Source organism: Penicillium digitatum, chromosome 4 (genome assembly GCF_016767815.1).
Source record: "Penicillium digitatum chromosome 4, complete sequence".
In the NCBI taxonomy this organism is placed as follows: Eukaryota; Fungi; Ascomycota; class Eurotiomycetes; order Eurotiales; family Aspergillaceae; genus Penicillium; species Penicillium digitatum.
The window spans coordinates 2,519,576-2,539,320 of record NC_089387.1 but is presented as its reverse complement, the minus strand read 5'-3'; the positions used below and the strand labels follow the sequence as shown (position 1 = coordinate 2,539,320).

Genomic DNA, 19,745 nt, shown 5'->3' with positions numbered 1-19,745 from the left:
AGCTGTAGCGCCGACAAGATGGATTACCAAGTACGTACACCCTGACCTGGCACATTGCCATGTCTTTCACCTAAATACACATCGTACTCACGCAACCCCCAGAACCGAGCAGGCTCGAAATTCGGCGGCGGCGGCGTCGCCTCCAAATCCGCCACCAATGCCGATCGACGCGAGCGGCTGCGCAAGCTCGCCATGGAAACAATTGACATCGAAAAAGATCCATACATCTTCAGGAACCATCTGGGCACATTCGAGTGCCGACTCTGTCTCACAGTGCACCAGAACGACGGCTCATACCTCGCCCACACACAGGGGCGCAAGCACCAAACGAACCTCGCACGACGAGCGGCGCGTGAGGCGCGCGAAGGCAAGAACCAGGACCCATCGTCTCTGCCCGGTGTCGCGGGCGTGCAGGTCAAGAAGCAGTTGATCAAGATCGGCCGGCCGGGATACAAAATCACCAAGATCTTGGACCCTCTGACGCGTCAGCAAGGCCTGTTATTTCAGCTGCAGTTCCAGGAGATCACTCCGGGTGTTACACCCCGTGTGCGCTTCATGTCAGCTTTTGAACAGCAGGTTGAGACGCCCGACAATAAGTACCAGTATTTAGTTGTTGCTGCGGAGCCTTACCAGACTTGTGCGTTCAAGTTGCAGGCTAGGGAGATTGATCGTCGGGATGAACGTTACTGGACTTGGTTCGATGAAGATAGCAAGGAGTTCTGGATTCAGGTTATGTTCAAGACTGAGCGGGAGGAGATATTCAGTGGTGTGCCTGGTCTGGCGCCTATGCAGACTTGACCTTTTTTATTTCGATGCCCTTTCTGCTCCTTTATCTGTCTTGCTCTGATTTTTTTTTCGGACACGCATCAAAAAGATGGTGGTTGGCTCTATGGCGGGAATCGGAAATAGGCGTTTCGGGGTTGTTCCATGTTGATACTTAATTTTTTTTTTTCTGATTCGCGAGCGACTCCCTTTTCATGACAAGGAAATTCAATTCTGATGGCAGACATCATCAACGAATTTCTCAAGTTTCATTTAGCCCCCTTTCTCACTACCTTTCCCTCTTCTTCTCAAATTAAAAAAACAATTTAAAATTCAGGGCTCAGAGACTACTGACGTATACAGGAATGGTCCGCTGTTTAGTCTTGTGAGAAGGGCAGATGTAGTCAGAAAAGACAAATGTATTGTATTCTTTTAGGGTAATATCCTGACTATCCTAAAATCAGTTGGGTCTCTCCGAAGGCAAGTAATGTGTGTATTGTCTTGAGAAGGATGCAAGGCGTTAGATACGTATGTATCAACAGGTGAAACCGAAGATGGGTCATGATTCGGGAAAACAACATCGCGCTGATATGCTCAATGATGATGGGCAACGAGGGGAAAACAAAACCGAGCTTTTTTTTTCTGACCGACCAAAGAGCACCTGAAGAACGAAGGATGCAAGCCCTGCTTGCTTCCGTTGTGCTCAGGAATCGGTCAGTCTCGGAACACAAAAACCAAACCTAGTTGGTTTGGAAGGCATTGAAGGCCTTATAGGTGTAGCCGATGAACGGCAAACTCATCTCGGCTTCCTGTGAGTCGGGCATGGCACGAGCCTGGGCACGGTGGATCGCGCTGGTATCCTCCTGAGGAATTTCATCAATCGGGAAGTACGACACATCGATGTTCGAGCTGAGGCGCGGCTCGAAGGGAGCACGGATGCTGCGCAGTTGGTCCCAAACAACACCCCTGAAGAAGGGGTGGTTTTTGATTTGTGTCGCGCCTCCGTGCTGACCACCTTCGCTGCCAATTCGGTGATCTGGGTCACACAAGAAACTAAACTATTCCGTTAGCGGATGCTCCTTGCGATTTTTCTATGGACATGTGAAAACTTACCTTCGGATCAGTGCCTCAGAGTCACGCCCAAGAACCAGTTCCTCGGGGAAGTACAAGCACTCTCTCCAGTTAACGATTTTCCGGTAGGTGTCATTTGTGTCTTCAGCACAGAATGGAGGCCAGCCCACAAGACATTCAAACATGATAGCACCCACCGACCACCAATCGCAAAGATAAGTGTAGCCTTGACCGTTGAAAATCTCAGGAGCAATATAATCAGGAGTACCGACAGTCGAATAGGCCATGGCACGACGAGACTTTCGCCAGGTGTTGATTTGACCACGATTGGACACTGTCAGATTAATGGCATCATTGAAGTATCCAGAGTTGCGGTTCCTATCTTTGGAAGTGGAGTTCTTGAGAAGGTTTTGGTAGTAAGCATTGTCATGGGTCTTCTTGCCTCCGGTTGAAAGACCGAAGTCAGTAAGCTTGACGTGTCCACCGCGGTCAAGCAAGATGTTGTCAGGTTTGATATCACTGTACAATATCCATTAGTACGAATTGTCGAGTGTGTTGCATGTGCGCCTTATTCTTTCTTCGTTGGGTAGAAAAAGAAAATGCACATGGCAGTCTCCCAACTCGCAACCAAAAAACTAAATATCACTTACCGATGGAGGAAACCAAGCTTGTGTACGGCTTCAATTGCCATCACGATCTCAGCCATGTAGAACCGTGTAATATCCTCCGAGAAGATCTCGTACTTGATCAACATGGTCATCAAATCACCACCGGGCAAAAACTCCATCAACAAGTAAAGGTACGCAGCGTCCTGGAACGACGCGTGAAGCTTCACAAGCCAAGGGTTGTCCTTCGAATCCGCCAGAATATCACGCTCGGCACGGACGTGGGCTAATTGGTCCTTCTTGAACATTTCGGTCTTGATCAACGACTTGAGGGCGTAAACCTTGCCATCAGTCTTGCGCTGCACGAGCTTGACCTCACCGAAGGCACCCTTTCCAACAATTTTGATGGTCTGGAAATTTGCCGGTGTCTCCTTTGTGCGCAAGAACCGAAGGAAATCAGACTCTCTTTTAGAAATCAAGTTGGCATCCTGGAGCTTCTTTTCGGTGGAGATGTTGGGTTCACGGATAGTTTTGTCAAGTTCCGCTGATCTGTAGGGGCGAACATCATAGGCGTAAGCCACAAATTCGGGACGGGATTCCAGGGGATCCATTTGGGATATGGATACTTACCGCATGTTACGGTCACGGGCCCGTTCGATATTCTCGTGGAAGAACACAGTCACCAGCTCCTTTGCAGCCTTGCCTCGCTTGTGCGCATTTTCGGAGTATCGGTCGGGGAAGCGCTGCAACTCTTCATTCTCGGGGGGCGGACGAGGGCTGCGGGGCACGGGGGGGATAAGGTGTGATGCTTGGGCTTGTGACTGAGCGGGGGAGCCGCCGGCGGTGCGAGGCCGCTGGGCCGGGGAGCCAGTTCGATTATTGAAAAACCCTGCACGGTTTGCGTTGAGATCTTGGTTGGAGAATTGTTGGATCAGACTGTTGGTGCCATCGGGGTAGCCCTGGCGTGCTTGGTAGGCGGGCTGGGGCGATTGCAATGCTTGCTGCTGCGCATACTGCTGCTGCTGCTGCTGCTGATGTTGCTGGGCAAACTGCGGCTGCACCTGGTTGGGAGGGTAGTTGTTGGGCATAAAGTAGCCCGGAGCGTAAGCTGGATTGGAGGGATCGACGTGTTCCTGGGCCCCCTGAGTCTGATAGATGGGCTGGGGGAAGGCAGAGGGGGTAGTGGGATAGGCTCGACTGCTGGAATTGTAGTTACGGTCATAGCCGTAACTCAAGTTGTTTCGAGTGTTGTTGTTGGGATCCATCTTGACTCTAACTCCCAACGGACTTTTCAAGGTAGATGGGGGGAGAAGAAGGTCGGGAGGGAGGGAGTTGGAGGACGAGGGCGGGGAGTTTAAAGAAGCGGTGGCTCAGGAGGCAATCTAGCCCCAGTGTGACTGGTTAACTACTGTTTACATGCGACATGTTTACGCTCCTGAAACTATGAATCAACTATGTGTATTCCCAATGTTTGTGTTACTTTTCTTTTGATCCTAAGATTTACTGGAAGTGGGCGGCTAAATGGGTTGAAAGGGGGATTTGTCAGTTTATCAAGTGTGATACTGGGCTAATATTGATAATGTACAAGATGTATAAGCATATCCTGTATGTAGTATCCAGTATATCACAGCTCTTTAGAATCAGCCCTTTAAGATCACTGGAATTCAGGGCATAATGTACAGCCCTGGCGGTTTTCTGCAACTTCCTAGCTTTCTCCTTCTGATTTGGTACACAGCTCTGGCCGCTTTTAGGGGAGCCCCTGGATATGTTTACATAGCTTGTATCACGTGAACGGCTCAGCCCAATCGCTAGCCCTATTTATAGACACTGGTTTGTGTTAAGAAGATATTGGATTTTGGTAGGTACAAGTCGGTTCCCATGGGCCAACGACCTTAAAAGATGAGTTCTTGTCTTTTACCTCATCTCCTAGTTGGACTGGATTCTCACCACCTGCAGTCACCACCATACTATACATACCACGCCATTGGAACCCGCGCAAGTTTGATTCCCCGCAACACCATCCCCTCTTTCCTATCAGATAATCTCACAACCGCGTCAGTTTGGCTCCTGTTCTGCCCTTTTGGAGTTTGACACCCAGACCATACTTCTTTCTCCTGCGACATTCAACCGTGGTCAGACTATCGTATCTCGGTTTGATGGGTCACTATGCTCAGCTCATCACTAAAGAGATGGATCTTGCCTCACATAACGGCTGCAGCTTGTTCAGTAGACATAGAAGTGGTTAATTCATATTTCAGCACCACACGCCAGTTATTAATCGGGGAACTAAAGTCAGCGTACGGGTAGTGAGCTAGAATACCAACGTTTTTTAAAGTTGAAGCCACTTCTCATCACCACAGGTGAGGTACTAGATATTACTAGCTATTTGTAAGAAATGGTTATATACACAGATCATGAATCCAGCTGTCGGCATCTTCTTTTCAACGCTCACCCGCTCCACTAGGCGGTTGCCCGTCATGATCTGCCTGTGTCAACCTCTACCGCATGGACCACGGCGTTAGGACACAGCCTATGCTGTACTCCACATTGTGTCTCTACCCCTGACATTTAAGAATATCGATAAGGAGAAATCCATGTTTGTATTCACTGCCCCTACAATCTTGACTCCAACTTGCTATCGCATGTGTTCGTAAGTCCCATGAATTTTAGATCCGAACGGAAGGCTTGGTCGAGGGCTTACGAGCCCGGTTCTAGGCCAATATATAGAGCCAACAGTATCGCTCACCTCGATGAAACTAGCGGCCTAGCTAAGTGCCCTACACCTTCTTGTACGGGTCATGGGTGTCAATGTGCATGCCCATTATTTTGATGGAAATGCCGTTTTGCTTTACCTGGCTGCCACACAAAGTGTAGACTCTAGGCCATTGCAGTTGTTTAGAGAGATGGAAAGTGATGAGGGCCTAACTCTGCATTTTCTCTGAAAACGTAACAAGATATGATCGTCTTGAGGGTTGGACTAGAAATAAACCAGTCATGGCAAAATGTAAATCTAGAACCTAGTCACACGAATTAAAGCCTGCAAGTTAGCAAGGATGGTCGTGTCATTCAGTTCTCTGGAAATACAAGTTGACTGTGTTTTAGCGAATAGGATTAAACCACACTGTGTGTAGTTTCTCATCATTCTATGCCTCTTCTTAGACATTAGTTATTCTCTGTGGCAAGGAGAAAGCTTTGTGAGGACCGCAAGGTCATGCCATGTTGTCAGGTAATTGCTTCTTCTATAATTTGCCTGGATGATTGAACCCTGGGAAGAAACCAAAGTGGCCCCAAAACTGAACATCCAAGCGAAGAGGCTGAAATGGCGTTTGCATTTCACATCTCCACATCTCACAAGAGGCGACCCCGGCGGTCTGACTTTTATGCAGATAGTCACGTGAAACGGGATAAGGTGATGCCGAGATAACAATTTTCCCCGAACGAGCATCCCCCGGGTGTACTTTAATTATACGCAAAGACCATTTCTCCATCATACAACTCAATGGCAGACTCTTCGAGTTCTGCTGCACCTTCGGGCGCTAGCAAGCCCCAGGCGGCCCCGAAACCGCCTAACCCAGCGTTCAAAATGATGGGTACATCTCTTTTCCCTAGATCTTAACGGTCCAATAAATGCTAATTCTGCTACAATCAACAGGCCTCCCTAATATGCGATTCAAGCTGCCTTCTCGCAATTGGATGATCTTCCTTACTATTACTGGATCTTTCACCGGTGCTCTTATCTACGATCGTCGGGAGAAGCGTCGCGTGCAACAAAAGTGGTCGGAGCTTGTGGCTCACATTTCGAAAGAAACCCTGCCAGTTGACCAGATGCGTCGGAAATTGACGGTATACTTGGCTGCGCCACCAGGAGATGGTTTGCGTGTGGCCCGAGATCACTTCAAGGAATATGTTAAGCCCATCCTAGTGGCCGCGGCGTTGGACTATACGGTGGTTGAAGGGCGACGTGAGGGCGACGTGAGAGCCAACACAGCGGAAAACATTCGCAAGCTACGCCGAAAGGCCGGAGAACCCAGCTCGGCCGTCGAAGAAGCCGGCGTGGATGCGGTCGTTGCTGCCACCCGGGCACACATTGGGGTTACGGACGAACCGGGCCCCAAGGGCGACCTGATCATTGGCCGACACACCTGGAAGGAGTATATTCGGGGCTTACACGAGGGCTGGCTTGGCCCATTAGATGCACCACCTCCACCTCTGGAGGAGTTGACCGCGGACACACCGAAGGACATCAGTGCCGAGAAACTCGTTAGTCTCGCGAACCCTGAGATTGCGAGCATCGATTCCCCCGAGTTCTCCGAAGAGAAGAAAGACGAGATCCCCGAGCCTAAGATCGAGGAACCGGAGAAGGAAGAAGAGAAGCCTGCTAAGCCAGCCGGCCCTACTCCTGCATACATTTACCCCAGCGAATACTCCTCCGCCATCCTTCCCCACACCATCCCCCAATCCTTCGACAGCTCTATCCCAGTCGAATTCCCTCATCTCCTCGGCTTCCTGAACACCCCAATCCGAGTTTACCGCTTTCTTACACAACGGCATCTTGCCGAAGATGTCGGGCGCGAAGTTGCTGCGCTTGTCCTCGCGAATAGCGCTCGGCCTTACCATGAAAACACTCTCAGCGTAGACTCCGAGCCCACTGCCGCCAACGTTGACCCCACCCCTTCTCCTGATAGCTCGTTCACCGACCTTACTCCTCGCAACCATGAGCAGCAGACCGTAATGGAGGCTGCTGAAAGTGAGTGGCACAAGTCTGTGCACAAGCGCGACGAAGATGGAAATCTGAAGGAGCGCGAGTGGCTCGATGATGTTGTGCTTGATCAGCGCATCGCCTCGCGCATGCAGCGCGCCACCCTTTCCCTGGAAGATGAGGCACGTTCTCAACGCATCGCCGAGCAACAGGAATACATTCTTGGCGAGGAGCGGCCGGCTCCCGTGCCTTTCTGGAAGCGCATGTGGATCGATTACGGCTATGGTGAGAGTGACGAGGTCCTGAGACGTAAGCCCATTTTGGGTAACATCGACGGAGAAGACGTACAGTAAAGAGATCTTCTGACATTAATTACCTGATCTTCAAATTTTGAAATTTGATCATATATTATGATGAATGGTAATGGGATGGATTCTTCCCTGGCATTCAGCACGGCATGTGTTGGGCTTTTTTGTTTAGCATAATTCGACTCCCTCCTCGGCTTGTATATTAAAGGCGTTTGATATCCCGTTTTAGAAATGTACATCGATGGAAAGCAAGAGTTGGAATTTTGGGGTAGTTCTTTCTACGTTTAGTCCTTGCTTGATTGGCAATAGATACTGGTACATTGGATTCCCCCAGCACCTGTATACTCACTCCACTTGGCATCGGCCAACACCAGAGTATATTTGCTCATCCCGTGTCTTTCTCTATGTTTTTTTCCTTCTTTCGTTATCCCAATTCCTGCAACAGCGTAATATTGCTAGGCAGCTAGACAACTCATGATCGAAGCGGGAATGGGGGTGGGAGTCCACACGGTCCTCCGTTCGTATGAGATCAATTCAGCTCGAAAACAGAAGACTCGGGCCACTTCTTGTTCGCCTTCTCGGCGAACGCAGTCTTGTCACTGCCCCACTGGTTCAGAATGTCCAAAGCGGTGACAGCCTCATCTATAGTGATCTCGGGGGAATTGAGAGTGGCAAGCAGGTCTTGCTCGCACTGCGGCTTGGATTCGGGGTTCAAAATTTGACGACCAGACAGGCCGGCGTGCACGTGCGCGACGCTTTCCTTGTTAGCCGAGAGGTAAGACTCGTTCCACTCTTCGAGCTTCTGGGTCTTTGGGAGCAGCTTGTCAAATTCGGCATTGACGACCTCGGCAACCTGCTCGGGAAGAGGCTCGGCAAGGCGTTCGAGAGACTTGCGGAAGCGAAGCAATTGAAGGTGGAGAGTAGGGTTGGAGGGATCGATAGAATGAGCGGCTACAAGGCACTTGACGGCAAGGAGGTGCTTGTCTATAAACGTATTAGCATGAGGGTCCTGTCCAAGAGTGTATCAAATTAACTTACTCTTTCTAGAGTAAACCTCAAACCCGAGGCACTGGGCCTCGATGTTCTGAGGGCTGGACTCAAGCAACGGCGTCAAGAACTTCATGGCATCCTTCAGGGGATCCTGAGTCTGGACCAAAGTGTTACCCAGAGGATCCTCATCTTCCTTCTTGGCCTCTCCATCAGTAGGCTTGGCAGTAGCGGCGGCCGCTTTTCTTGCGGCACGCTTGTCGGCCTCGATCTTTTCCAAGCGCTGCTGCTCCTTCTTGGCCTTCTTGAGGGCCTTCTTCCTCTGATTTTCGTCAGGAGAATCGAGTCCATTAACTCCGCTGGGCATCGGTCCGTGCACAAGATCCGGCTGATCATGGAGAAGTAGATGAGCCTTGACGGCACCGAGAGCCATTCTTGTGTAGAAGGGATGCTCGCGCAGACGGTCTTCCCAGCGCACCATATCGACGTAGGCTCTGATCATTCCCTTGCGGAGAGAAAAGCTGTGGAAGTCGAATTGGTCCTCCTGCCAGGTATCAAAGATGTTGTGAACCGAGTGGAAGCGCTTCAGGGCAAGACCAAGCTTCTTTTGTCGGAGGAATGCCTCGGCGTCCTCAGTCAAGAACCAGGTGCACTGCATCTCGTGCAAATCACCTAATGTGCCACCGACAGCCTCGTTGCGAGTGAACTTGCTCATGAGTTCTAAACCTTTCTCATTATCGTTGTTTCGGAGCACGTATTTGGCCGCCTTGGTGTTGATATGACGATCCTTCTCATCTAGCAGACGAGCCTTCTCCATCTCTTCTGCTGCCTTCTTGGGGTTTCCGTAGTGCTTCCAAATCCGCGCCTTGGTCATCTGATATTCCACGGCCTTTGGTGACAGCTCAATGGCCTTCTCAACGTTCTCCATGGCCTTGGGGAGGTTGCGGCTGAGGTGATAGTTGTAGTGTTGAGCCAGGAAATAGTATGTGCATGATAGGAACTCGTTTTTGTCCCCGTTCGACTCTGCGGAGCCGTTTGCTGCCTTTTCAGAGAGGTATCCCTCTACCAATTCTTGTACCACATCACGCTTGGCCAGGTTGACGTAAAGATGCTTGATGTTCACGAATAATGAAGGAACGCCCTTCTTTAGCATGCGCTGGAGATAGGTGTCAGCGGCCTGCTTGAAGTCCTCTCCTTCTAGAAAATCGAGAGGAATGCGACGAGCAGCATCACAGCGGGGGTTTCTCTCCACCCACTCATCGTATAGAGCCTTCAATGCCTTGTGGTCGCTATCGGGAATGCCCTTTGCCTTGATCAAGCCATTGTAGTAAATCGAGTTGTCTGGGTTGCGATCAAGGAGAGCTGCATAAGCGGACTCCGCATCGGCCTTGCGGTCCAGTCGCAAAAAATAATCTGCCTTCATCTCCATGACTGCGAGTACATCAGTGCATCGGTATCCAACAGCCTCGAGGTGCTCTAGAGCTCTTTCGATGTTTCCAGTCTCCGCAATGATTGTGTTCTTGTACAGGGTGGCCTCCGAGTTCTCCATATCGGCGACATGTGGTATGGCACCCTTCAAGGTGTCCTCATAGGTAGTAAGAACCTTCTCGGCTTCTGCCAAGTCTCCGGCCAAGTGATGAGCGATTGCGAGTGCCGTCCAATTTTGGCGGAAGCCAGGACGAGTTTGCAGCATCGCACTGCGGCTCTTAATGTATCCCTGGTAATCCCGCATCTGCATCTGGAGCAGTGCCAGATCACGCTGAATGGGTTGCGATTCGGGCTCGAGACGCAGGGCAAACCGGTAAGCTTTGATTGCCTCCTCGTAGTTCTTCTCCTGGCGCAATAGCAACCCGTACACGTGCCAGGTGATGTGCGACTTCATATCATTCTGGAGAGCCTTCTTGGCGAGCGCAAAGGCTTCCTCCAATTGCCCTATCTGACTCATATTCAGGGCCTTCATAGCTTGTGTATCGCCATGCTTAGGGTTTTTGCGAAGGACCTGGTCTGCTACCTTGATGCCTATAGAGCAAAACGTTGTTAGACAGGCGGAGGTGGTTTAAGGACACTTCAGAGGCCAACCTTTCTTATACTGCTTCATTTCAAAGTGGTGAACCACTTGACGAAACAAGGAATGGTCCTTGGTGCTCAATGTTTCCGGCATTGTGGGCGGTGCTGACGTCGAGGGACCTGACTTGTGCGAGTAAGGAATCGATGTGTGCGGGGGGCGACTTCTCCGAGTCCAATCTTGGCAGAGCTAATGGGCCGATAAGATAGTGTGCACCAACTTCTTCAAGACGCAGGTAAAGCAGGCTAATTTTTAGTTTTAGACTAAGTTGAGCACACTCATTCATTGATTCTATGCTTATAGTTGGCATAAGGTGTAAGATGCATTTCTCGTGATATGCATGTGGTTTGTTATGTACATGTAATGCAACTTTGGGGTGACATGAAAGAGGACAGCGAAAAAAAAAAACGCACTCTTATTAAATATGAACCTTCTATATGCTGAAATTGAGTGGTTTGCTCATTTACTCGTTGGTTCTCAAAATCGCCCACAGTCTATGGCACAAGCCACTTCTCTCAGGTAGCATCTCCGGACTATTTATCATGCCCCTCCCCCCTTTCCACACAACGTACAGCCCAGTCTACTTTATTGCAAGCAAGCGAGGATGCAAAACGACAGAAAAGCTCATGCCGAGATTGTTCAAATATGTACAATTTGGGGTGAGGCCCTCCGAGTCTAAAGAAGAGTTGAGTTAGATGGCAATCCTAATTGCGGCACTCTTCTGCCAAAGGAGCTATTCCTGATGCAAATGGCGCCAGCTATCGAGAGCTTCTTCCCAAGTAGAAGACAATCCACTGCACTTTTCTGACACCATCCCCCACGTTCGGGCCCGTATGATCTCCTCAATAGTGCGCTCATTGCGAATTAGATTGGCCAATGACTCAGTCCGTGCTTCGCGTGGAAAGAAGCGCGCGGAGTACGGGTCAAGACGCTCATCAATTTCCCGTTCTCGGTCTCGGGCGGATTCTGTTTGCCGCAGAATCAAGTCAGGATCGTCGGGATCCGGACTGGTAGCCACGCCAGCGCAATAAGTGAGAACGTCTGATCTAGTTTGCCATGACGGAAATAGCACGTTATCCTTGAAGCTCTGGCAGGCTGCGGAGTTGATCCGCGATCTAGAGTCGGTTTGTCGCAGTTCTGTTGATGACGGGTCAAATCCTTCCTGGGCTGGTGTTATCAACGCGTTCAGGTTCTGTGTAATCGAGTCATCGATGGTAGATCTTGAGAGTCGGAGAAAGTCTAACCAAAAAAATAGAAAGTCATTATAAGCTATGGCTGATATCAAGATGTCACATGTTAAACGAACCTCTGAGTAGTCTCTCGTCAAAACAGAACCGAGGCGTCAGCACCGGAGCAGCTGTGGATGAGGCGTGTGACATTCTCCCATGAATTTCCTCCCCAGATTCTCGACTCGATGTTATCCAGAACCACTCCAGTTTGCAAATGAGGATCTGTGCAGCGTTGTTGATGGCGGTAGGTCGTCTGACGGTGTTGTATAGCGTAGCGTTGATATTTTGTGATTTTGAAGTATGTTTCACGGAGATGCAGTAGGATCTGCTAGAATCACAAGTAACGAACAGATAGTTGTTGTCAACATTCGTAAACAGCCCGAACAAGCTCTCTGTAGACCACCGGCGTCATGCCGTAATCAGCCCCAAGCTTCGGGGCTGTTTGGGGACTAGCGCATTCAATTTAGTGCACGTGATAACGCGTGTTCGCGTATAGGATTGCGTCCCTGCTTATGACAGATGATCTTTCCTGAGAAAGAGCTCTTACATATGCCCTCGAATTCCTTTATTGCAAGTTTTCACCATTGAATCTGGAAATAGCACAACAAGATGCCTGAGCTAGCAGAGATCCACCGCATTGTGCATTTCATTCGTGAGCACCTGGTTGGGAAAACGCTGTCCAAAGTACAAGCCCAACATGACGATATTATATTTGGCAAAGTTGGCACTAGTGCCACCGAATTTCAAAAGGCAATGCAAGGGAAGAAGATTGTGGGAGTAGGCCAACAAGGGAAATATTTCTGGCTCACAATGTCTTCACCACCACACGCTGTTATGCACTTTGGGATGGCTGGCTGGCTGAAGATCAAGGATGCCGACACATACTACTATCGAACCGACAAGCCTGTAGATCAGGAATGGCCTCCTAAATATTGGAAGTTTCTACTGGAGACAAACGACGGGCCGAAAACAGAGGCAGCATTTGTGGATGCCCGCAGGCTTGGTCGCATTAGACTGGTGGATTGCCCCGCTGGCGAGATTCGAAATCACACTCCGCTCAAGGAAAATGGGCCAGATCCAGTCGCCGACAAAGATACTGTGGATGAAGCATGGTTGACAGACAAACTGGGAAAGAAAAAAGTGCCGATCAAGGCCCTTCTGCTAGACCAGGCGAATATCAGTGGAATCGGAAACTGGATGGGGTAGGTCTTCCGGTCAACCAAAAACAAGAAATGAGTAGAAGCTGATTATTTTCAGCGATGAGATTCTCTACCATGCCAAGATACACCCAGAACAGTACAGCAATACCTTGAATGATGATCAGATCAAGGCGCTGCACTCTGCCGTTCACTACGTCTGCTCCACATCTATTGGTGTGCTGGCAGACTCAGAGAAGTTCCCCGAGCACTGGCTTTTCAAGCACCGCTGGGGCAAGGGGAAGAAGAACCAGCCCGCCGCCTTACCCAATGGAGATAAGATCACTTTCCTCACCGTTGGAGGTCGAACTAGTGCCGTTGTTCCAGCTGTCCAGAAGAAGACTGGCCCTGTCGCCAAAGAAGTTGACGAAGACATTGCGAAACCCACACCAGCCAATTCCAAACGGAAACGGGTGGCAATAAAGAAAGAAAGTGACACCGAAGCAGAAGATATGACACAGACAAAGAAGCGAGAAACCCCAAAGCGAAAGGTCCCATTGAAAAAAAGTGAGTGCTTTGAAGAGGAGAAGCCAAACCCCGCTGTTCTTGGTACAAGACGATCTGCCCGTACATCTAAGTGAGGAGGAGTATACAAAACTCAGGTAGTTATATCAGTGATTGTATCTGAGTCTACAATATTTGTCAGGGTGCGGGCTGGCAGGACGGTATGATAGGAGATGACTGGCAGGGACAGGTCGTAACAGATCAGATTCACATTGACAGGCAGGTACAGGCAGGGGCAGGCTAATATACAAGACGTAGCTCGAAGAGCTACAACAGGATCTAGAACTGAAGTTCAAGATAAACAGGTCGGAGATCACGTGCCGTGATCTTCCTCTAACTAAGCATCACGGTTCGCACCGTGACAGTACCCCCTCCCTTAGAGCCGAGCTCCGTCGAGGCGAGGCTTGTGCGGGTATCTTCGGTGGAAGTTCCGTACGATCTCGCGGGCGTGGTCCAGGTATTCAGCAGGCTCTTCAGTGGGTTCGTCGTAACCAATCCATTTGACGGTGTACTTCAGACGCGGGCCTCCTCGGCCTCGTCGTTCCCAGCGGGAATCTAAGATGTCTTCAACTTCCCATTCTTCCAGTCCTTCGACTTCGACAGGCGGTGCGGGTTCAGTAACTTGTCCATTTACCGGGTTCGTGGCGGCAGGCTGTAGCAGGCTGACGTTAAACACAGGGTGGATCTTCATACTAGCAGGCAGTTCGAGCTTGTAAGCGTGTGCACTTATAGCTTCTAGGACCTTAAAGGGGCCTAGGTTCTTCCAGTCCAGTTTCTTCTGCGGGCGGAGGGTTCGGATATTCCTGGCGTTCAGCCAGACCAGTTGTCCAGGACGGTATCGGCGGGCAGGGGCGCGGTGACGGTTCGTTTGTTCTTCGTATCGGGCTTGTGCGGACAGTATCTCGGCGCGGACGTACTCAGTCAGTTCTTGCATTCGTGTAGCGAACTTTTCCGCGTCTCGGGTCGCAGGGTGACTGGCAGGCTGGGATGGTTCGAACCCGATGCGGGGGTGGAACCCATAGTTCGCGTAGAACGGAGAAACTCGGGTGCTCTCGGGGTAATGAGAGTTTGCAGTGAATTCGGCAAGCGGGAGCCATTCAGACCAGTCATCCTGTAAGTAGGACACATACGCTCGGAGGTATTGTTCCAGTACGGCGTTCGCGCGTTCAGTCTGGCCATCAGTTTCCGGGTGATAAGCGGTTGACAGCAGGTTGGTGATTCGCAGGCGCTTTGTCAGGTGTTTCCAGAATTGGGCCACGAACTGGGGTCCTCTGTCAGATACAACGGTATTCGGCAGGCCGTGCAGTTTCCAGACATGACGGGTGTACAGGCGGGCGACTTCTTCAGCGTTGCAGGTTCCCTTGCAGTGTATGAAGTGCTTCATCTTGGTCAGACGGTCTACCACGACTAGGATGGCGTCGTAACCGTAGCTCAGGGGCAGGTGCGGGATGAAGTCCATGCTGATATCTTGCCAGGCTCTCTCAGGTACGGGCAGTTGTCTCAGGATCCCTTGACGGACTTCTCGGGCGGGGGTGATACGGCGGCAGGTATGGCAGTTCTTGGTCCAGTCGCTCACGTACTGGTATACTCTAGGCCAGTAGTATTCTCGGGACAGCAGTTCATAGGTCTTCGACCGGCCAGGGTGTCCCACGGTGGGCTTGTCATGACACAGGCGCAGTATTTCAGCTTTCAGTTCATCGTTGTCAGGGACGTACAAGCGGTTCCGGTAGTAGAGGTAGTTGCCTCTTCGTTCGCAGTCGGCAAGTGTAATCTCAGGGTGACGGCTAGCGTTCTTGTCTAACGCTTCCAGGATAGATTGTACTACTTTATCTTGGTTGTAGGCTTCCAGCAGTAAATCCTTGATCGTAGATGGTGGTTCGGGCAGGTTGTTCTCGATGAATCGGACTCTTGTTTCAGGAGCAGCGGTGATGGGCGGATCGGCAATGTCGGGCGGAACGGTGATAGTAGGCGGGACTTCAGCGGTAGCAGGCGGTTCTTCTGGCAGGTCTGGCAGTTCAGGTGGAGTGGTTGTAGTGACTCCGTTTCTCTGTCGTGTTGTGACGTTTATCTGTAGGTTTTCTTTCTTCAGAACAGTCTGGCTCTGATGCGCTAAGCGCTCATCCCCCTCTTTAGGGATATCCTCTGACCTCCTGGTCAGGGCGTCGGGCTTTGCACCTTGTTTTCCGGGACGGTACGTGATCTTGAAGTTAAACCGGGACAGGAATTCAGACCATCGGGCTTGGCGGCGGTTCAGGAGTTTCGTTGTCGTGAAATATTCCAGATTGCGGTGGTCAGTTATGACCTTCACGGGCGAGGGTGTGCCCTCCAGTTCGGGACGCCACTCTTCGAAGCAGCGGATTATGGCTAGCAGTTCTTTATCGTATATCTCATAGTTACACTCGGCGGCGGAGTGTTTTTTCGAGAAAAATGCGATAGGGTGCAGTATTCCAGCGTCATCGTACTGAGACAGTACACCGGCAGAGACAAAATCAGACGCGTCTGTTTCCAGGACTATCTCCTTGGACCAGTCAAACGCTTTCAGAACCGGGGCAGATGTAAACGCCTTCTTCAAGGCTTCGAAGCTCAGCTGGCAGACAGGTGTCCATTCGAAACGGACGTCTTTCTTCGTGAGTCTCACGAGCGGGGCGATGACTTTCGAGAAGTCTCTGATAAAGCGGCGGTAGAAGTTGCCGAAACCAATAAAGGCTTGCACATCAGTCAGACAGGTCGGTGTTTTCCAGTTCACGATCGTTTCGATCTTGTCGGGGTCCATACGGATACCATCTTCACCGATGATAGTACCAAGGAACTTCGTCTCGGACACACAGAATTCGCATTTCGATAGTTTTGCGAACAGGCCTGCCTCTCGGGGGCGCTGGAGGACTTTTCGTACATGTTCTATGTGTTCCGCACGCGTGCGGCTGTAAATCAGGATATCGTCCAGGTAAGCAGTACAGAAACAGTCCAGGTACTCTCGTAACGTGTCGTTGATAAATCGTTGGAAGGATGCGGGGGCTCCAGTTAAACCAAATGGCATCACCAAAGATTCGAACAGTCCTAATCTCGTACGGAAGGCAGTCAGGTATTCTTGTCCCTTCGCAATTCGCAGATTGTTGAAGGCGGAGATGATATCAATCTTCGTAAAGAACTTCATCCCTTTCAGGTTATTCAGGGTTTCCTTGGTCAGCGGCAACGGGTAACGGTCCTTAACAGTGATTGCGTTCGGTGCACGGTAATCCACGCAGAAGCGGAGACCTCCGCCGGGTTTCTTCACGAACAGAACAGGCGAGGCAGCGGGCGAGGAGCTGGGCCGAATGAACCCTTTCCTCAGGTTATCTTCGATCCAGTCTTTCAGGACCTCGAGCTCATTTCGGGACATGGGATAGAGGGGCCCAAAAGGTAAGGGTTTGTCCTCTTGTAAGACCATCTTGTGGTCGTATGATCGGTGGGGTGGCAAGCGCTCGGCTTCCTTGGGTGAGAACACTTCGGCGAAGTCTCTAAACTCTTCAGGCAGTGCAGACACGGGGTCAGGTTCAGTGTCGGTCTTGGGGTTCAGTGCAGTCTCGATGTCCGCGGTTGTAATTGCGAACATGCTGTATTTCTTTCTTGCATACGCAGCACACGCAGCTAGCGATACGGCTGCAATGTCTCGTTTCTCGAGACCAGTTGGTCGTGCAGGCAGGTTCCTCGGACGGGACTTTACAGGTATCTCGTGGAGCGCCTGGATCTTCGCGCTCCGCAAGGGTATGTTGCAGTTCCTTCGGCAGTAGTCGCTGTTAAATTCAATGCTGTGTTCAGCGAAACGGACATAGGGGTCGTGTACTTTCAGCCACGGAAGGCCTAACACGATCGGGTAGTGTGCCAACTGGGTGGCCAGGAAACAGGCTTTCTTCTCTCGGTGATCGCTGATGCGGATGTGCATTTGGACATAGTGGGTGATCGGCCCACACTCAGCTTCTTGTCCATCGAATCCTTCCAGTTGGATAGGTTTCGTCAGTGGTATGAGGGTAAGACCATTCTCTCGAGCCCATTCTTGGTCGACGAATCTCTTCCCCTCAGCTCCGGAATCTAGCATAGCATAGCTCGGGAACTCTTCTTCTCTTTGGTTCAGTGTAACAGGCAGTATCATCAGATCAGAACGGCGGGTCTCCTCTTCGACGGAGAGGCCGTTCATAGCGGCGGCGGATAAACGGATAACGCGCGGTTGCAGGGCCTGGTCGCGGCTTAGGCCAGGCTGACTCCTTTTAACGAGTCTTCCAGAGATAACGAGCGGGGACGGGTAAAGCGGCCGCGGGGGCTGCTGATCGGAGAGGGCGAACGGGGGAGGATATTCATTTGGCGAGCCGCTAGCGGGCGCTTATCGGCTTGCGGGCAGTCTCGGACGAAGTGCTCCTTCGAGCCACAGCGAAAGCAGGCATTTTGTTCGTAATGGGACGATGGCTGGCGGTACGGGGAGAATCGTCGGCGGGTGGTGGACAGGTCCATAGCGTCAGGGTTCACAGGCGGGGTGGTAGCGGCCTGCTCCGGACCGGGTCTACCAGAGTTCAGTTCAGGGGCTTTCGGGGCGGTTCTTATGGCAGCAGAGTAGGTCCGTGGGGCGGTCGACGGACCGCTGTCGTATTGGACTCGGCGGTTTTCCAGGTTCTGGAGGAACCTCGCTAGGTCGAGGTAGTCTCCCTTAGGCGGTTCATGATGCAGTAACATCCCTTTCATTTCTCGGTTGATTGCTTGTTCGAGCATCGTGGGTAGGGCTTCATTATGCATCTCGCCCTCCATGGCAAGACGCTGGAATTCTGCAAAGAACAGGCTGAACTCCTTGTTTCCTTGTCGGAGGCGGTACAGTTCGTTTCGGGCATTTCGGGCACGGTTTGGGTCTCCAAAGGCTCGTTCCAGGATGTCCAGGATATCGGTGAAGTCGTTCAGTTGGCAGATGCCATCGCGGATGTAAGGCAGAATCTGGGCATAGGGTATGCCCTTCAGACGGTTGGTGACATAGGTCATTCGGGATTGCGGGGTCGGAAAACGGTCGCGGTTGATGTTCAGCTTCTCCTTAATCTGGGAGGAGAATCGGCGGAGATCCTTCCGGTCCCCTTCAAACTTGTCAGGGTCGGGAAGGCGTTCAGATCGTACGTGGGAGCCGGAAGATTCGGGAGTAAGCGACGGAGGCGTTCCCATAGCAGCAGCTACACCAGGCTCAGCGGCAGGTTCAGGGACAGGGGGAGGTACGGTATTCCCCGTCGGGATGGCGAGTTCGGCTGCACACATTCGTGCAGCCTCGATACGGGCAATGTTCTGTTGCGCTTCGTCATAAAGCTTCTTCTGGTATTCCAGGACCGCGACATCTCGGAGGTGATCACGCTCAGCTGCGGTCAGTTCGCTTGACAGGCGGGTGATCTTGATCCTCGCGGCTTGTAGCTGCAGTTCGGCTTGGTCCACTCGTTCGCGAGCGTTGGTCGCCTCGGACTGGGTGCTCTCAATGTAGTCGTACGCGCGGCGGCAGTATTCGAACCATTGGTCAGGATGGTCTCTCGCGTGTTCGGCGAATTGTTCTAGGTCGCTGGGCAGGAACGGAGGTTGCGGGGCTGGTTCAGACATCTTCAGACAGTCAACTCCTAGTGGTAGGAGCTACGTAGTGTCAGGGTGCGGGCTGGCAGGACGGTATGATAGGAGATGACTGGCAGGGACAGGTCGTAACAGATCAGATTCTCATTGACAGGTACAGGCACAGGCAGGGGCAGGCTAATATACAAGACGTAGCTCGAAGAGCTACAACAGGATCTAGAACTGAAGTTCAAGATAAACAGGTCGGAGATCACGTGCCGTGATCTTCCTCTAACTAAGCATCACGGTTCGCACCGTGACACTTCTGATCAGATTTATCCTGACAACTTCTCTGATTTTTTGGGTATCCAAACACCGGTCCCATCGATATCGCCGACTCGTTTAACTCGTTCAACTTTTGCGCCCTTATCCCTTACTCGTGTTGGACCTCCCCTTCAAAAGCACTGGGTTTTATATCCATCTGATTCTATATGTGATGACATGGAGGACGTACGCAATAAATTCGTTAGTTGGTGGCTTACAACTGAGTATGGATCTCAGTCTGATATTAAGAATACAATTCGATGGGAATCAAAAAGCAAATCGGATATCTGGGACAGCTTCTACCAGGCTGCGAATGACAAAAATGGAAAGCCGAAGGTTATGTGCAAGGCATGTCTCTGTACAATTGGCCATCCAAGATTCCGGCGTGCTGGTTCTTCGCCTATGACAGCGCACCTCAAAACTGGCGCATGTTCAAAAAAAAGTGGCCTAAGAA

General features: G+C 51.1%; 7 protein-coding genes across 7 annotated transcripts; 3 read left to right on the top strand and 4 right to left on the bottom strand.

The window, feature by feature from the left end:
- Nucleotides 1-18: 18 nt before the first annotated feature.
- Pdw03_0843 (Splicing factor 3a subunit 2, putative) lies at nucleotides 19-798 on the top strand (the record flags this gene model as incomplete). Its single annotated transcript, XM_014679089.1, has 2 exons — nucleotides 19-30; nucleotides 103-798. The coding sequence occupies 2 exons, from the start codon at nucleotides 19-21 to the stop codon at nucleotides 796-798; spliced, it is 708 nt and encodes a 235-aa protein (XP_014534575.1).
- Nucleotides 799-1,502: 704 nt separating this feature from the next.
- Pdw03_0842 (Serine/threonine protein kinase, putative) lies at nucleotides 1,503-3,703 on the bottom strand (the record flags this gene model as incomplete). The annotated part of the gene is made up of 4 exons (XM_014679088.1): nucleotides 1,503-1,815; nucleotides 1,876-2,352; nucleotides 2,484-2,987; nucleotides 3,069-3,703. 4 exons carry the CDS (start codon nucleotides 3,701-3,703, stop codon nucleotides 1,503-1,505), a joined length of 1,929 nt encoding a protein of 642 aa, XP_014534574.1.
- A 2,234-nt stretch (nucleotides 3,704-5,937) lies between these two features.
- Pdw03_0841 (Mitochondrial import inner membrane translocase subunit tim54) lies at nucleotides 5,938-7,490 on the top strand (the record flags this gene model as incomplete). Its single annotated transcript, XM_014679087.1, has 2 exons — nucleotides 5,938-6,028; nucleotides 6,091-7,490. 2 exons carry the CDS (start codon nucleotides 5,938-5,940, stop codon nucleotides 7,488-7,490), a joined length of 1,491 nt encoding a protein of 496 aa, XP_014534573.1.
- A 484-nt stretch (nucleotides 7,491-7,974) lies between these two features.
- Pdw03_0840 (NH2-terminal acetyltransferase catalytic subunit (NAT1), putative) lies at nucleotides 7,975-10,593 on the bottom strand (the record flags this gene model as incomplete). The annotated part of the gene is made up of 3 exons (XM_014679086.1): nucleotides 7,975-8,429; nucleotides 8,484-10,451; nucleotides 10,512-10,593. The coding sequence occupies 3 exons, from the start codon at nucleotides 10,591-10,593 to the stop codon at nucleotides 7,975-7,977; spliced, it is 2,505 nt and encodes an 834-aa protein (XP_014534572.1).
- Nucleotides 10,594-11,230: 637 nt separating this feature from the next.
- Nucleotides 11,231-11,876, bottom strand: Pdw03_0839 (Caffeine-induced death protein Cid2, putative; the record flags this gene model as incomplete). Its single annotated transcript, XM_014679085.1, has 2 exons — nucleotides 11,231-11,736; nucleotides 11,804-11,876. The coding sequence occupies 2 exons, from the start codon at nucleotides 11,874-11,876 to the stop codon at nucleotides 11,231-11,233; spliced, it is 579 nt and encodes a 192-aa protein (XP_014534571.1).
- A 459-nt stretch (nucleotides 11,877-12,335) lies between these two features.
- Pdw03_0838 (Formamidopyrimidine-DNA glycosylase, putative) lies at nucleotides 12,336-13,503 on the top strand (the record flags this gene model as incomplete). The annotated part of the gene is made up of 2 exons (XM_014679084.1): nucleotides 12,336-12,928; nucleotides 12,984-13,503. The coding sequence occupies 2 exons, from the start codon at nucleotides 12,336-12,338 to the stop codon at nucleotides 13,501-13,503; spliced, it is 1,113 nt and encodes a 370-aa protein (XP_014534570.1).
- A 4,147-nt stretch (nucleotides 13,504-17,650) lies between these two features.
- Nucleotides 17,651-19,021, bottom strand: Pdw03_0837 (uncharacterized protein; the record flags this gene model as incomplete). The annotated part of the gene is made up of 2 exons (XM_066099732.1): nucleotides 17,651-18,103; nucleotides 18,557-19,021. The coding sequence occupies 2 exons, from the start codon at nucleotides 19,019-19,021 to the stop codon at nucleotides 17,651-17,653; spliced, it is 918 nt and encodes a 305-aa protein (XP_065957459.1).
- Nucleotides 19,022-19,745: the final 724 nt, after the last annotated feature.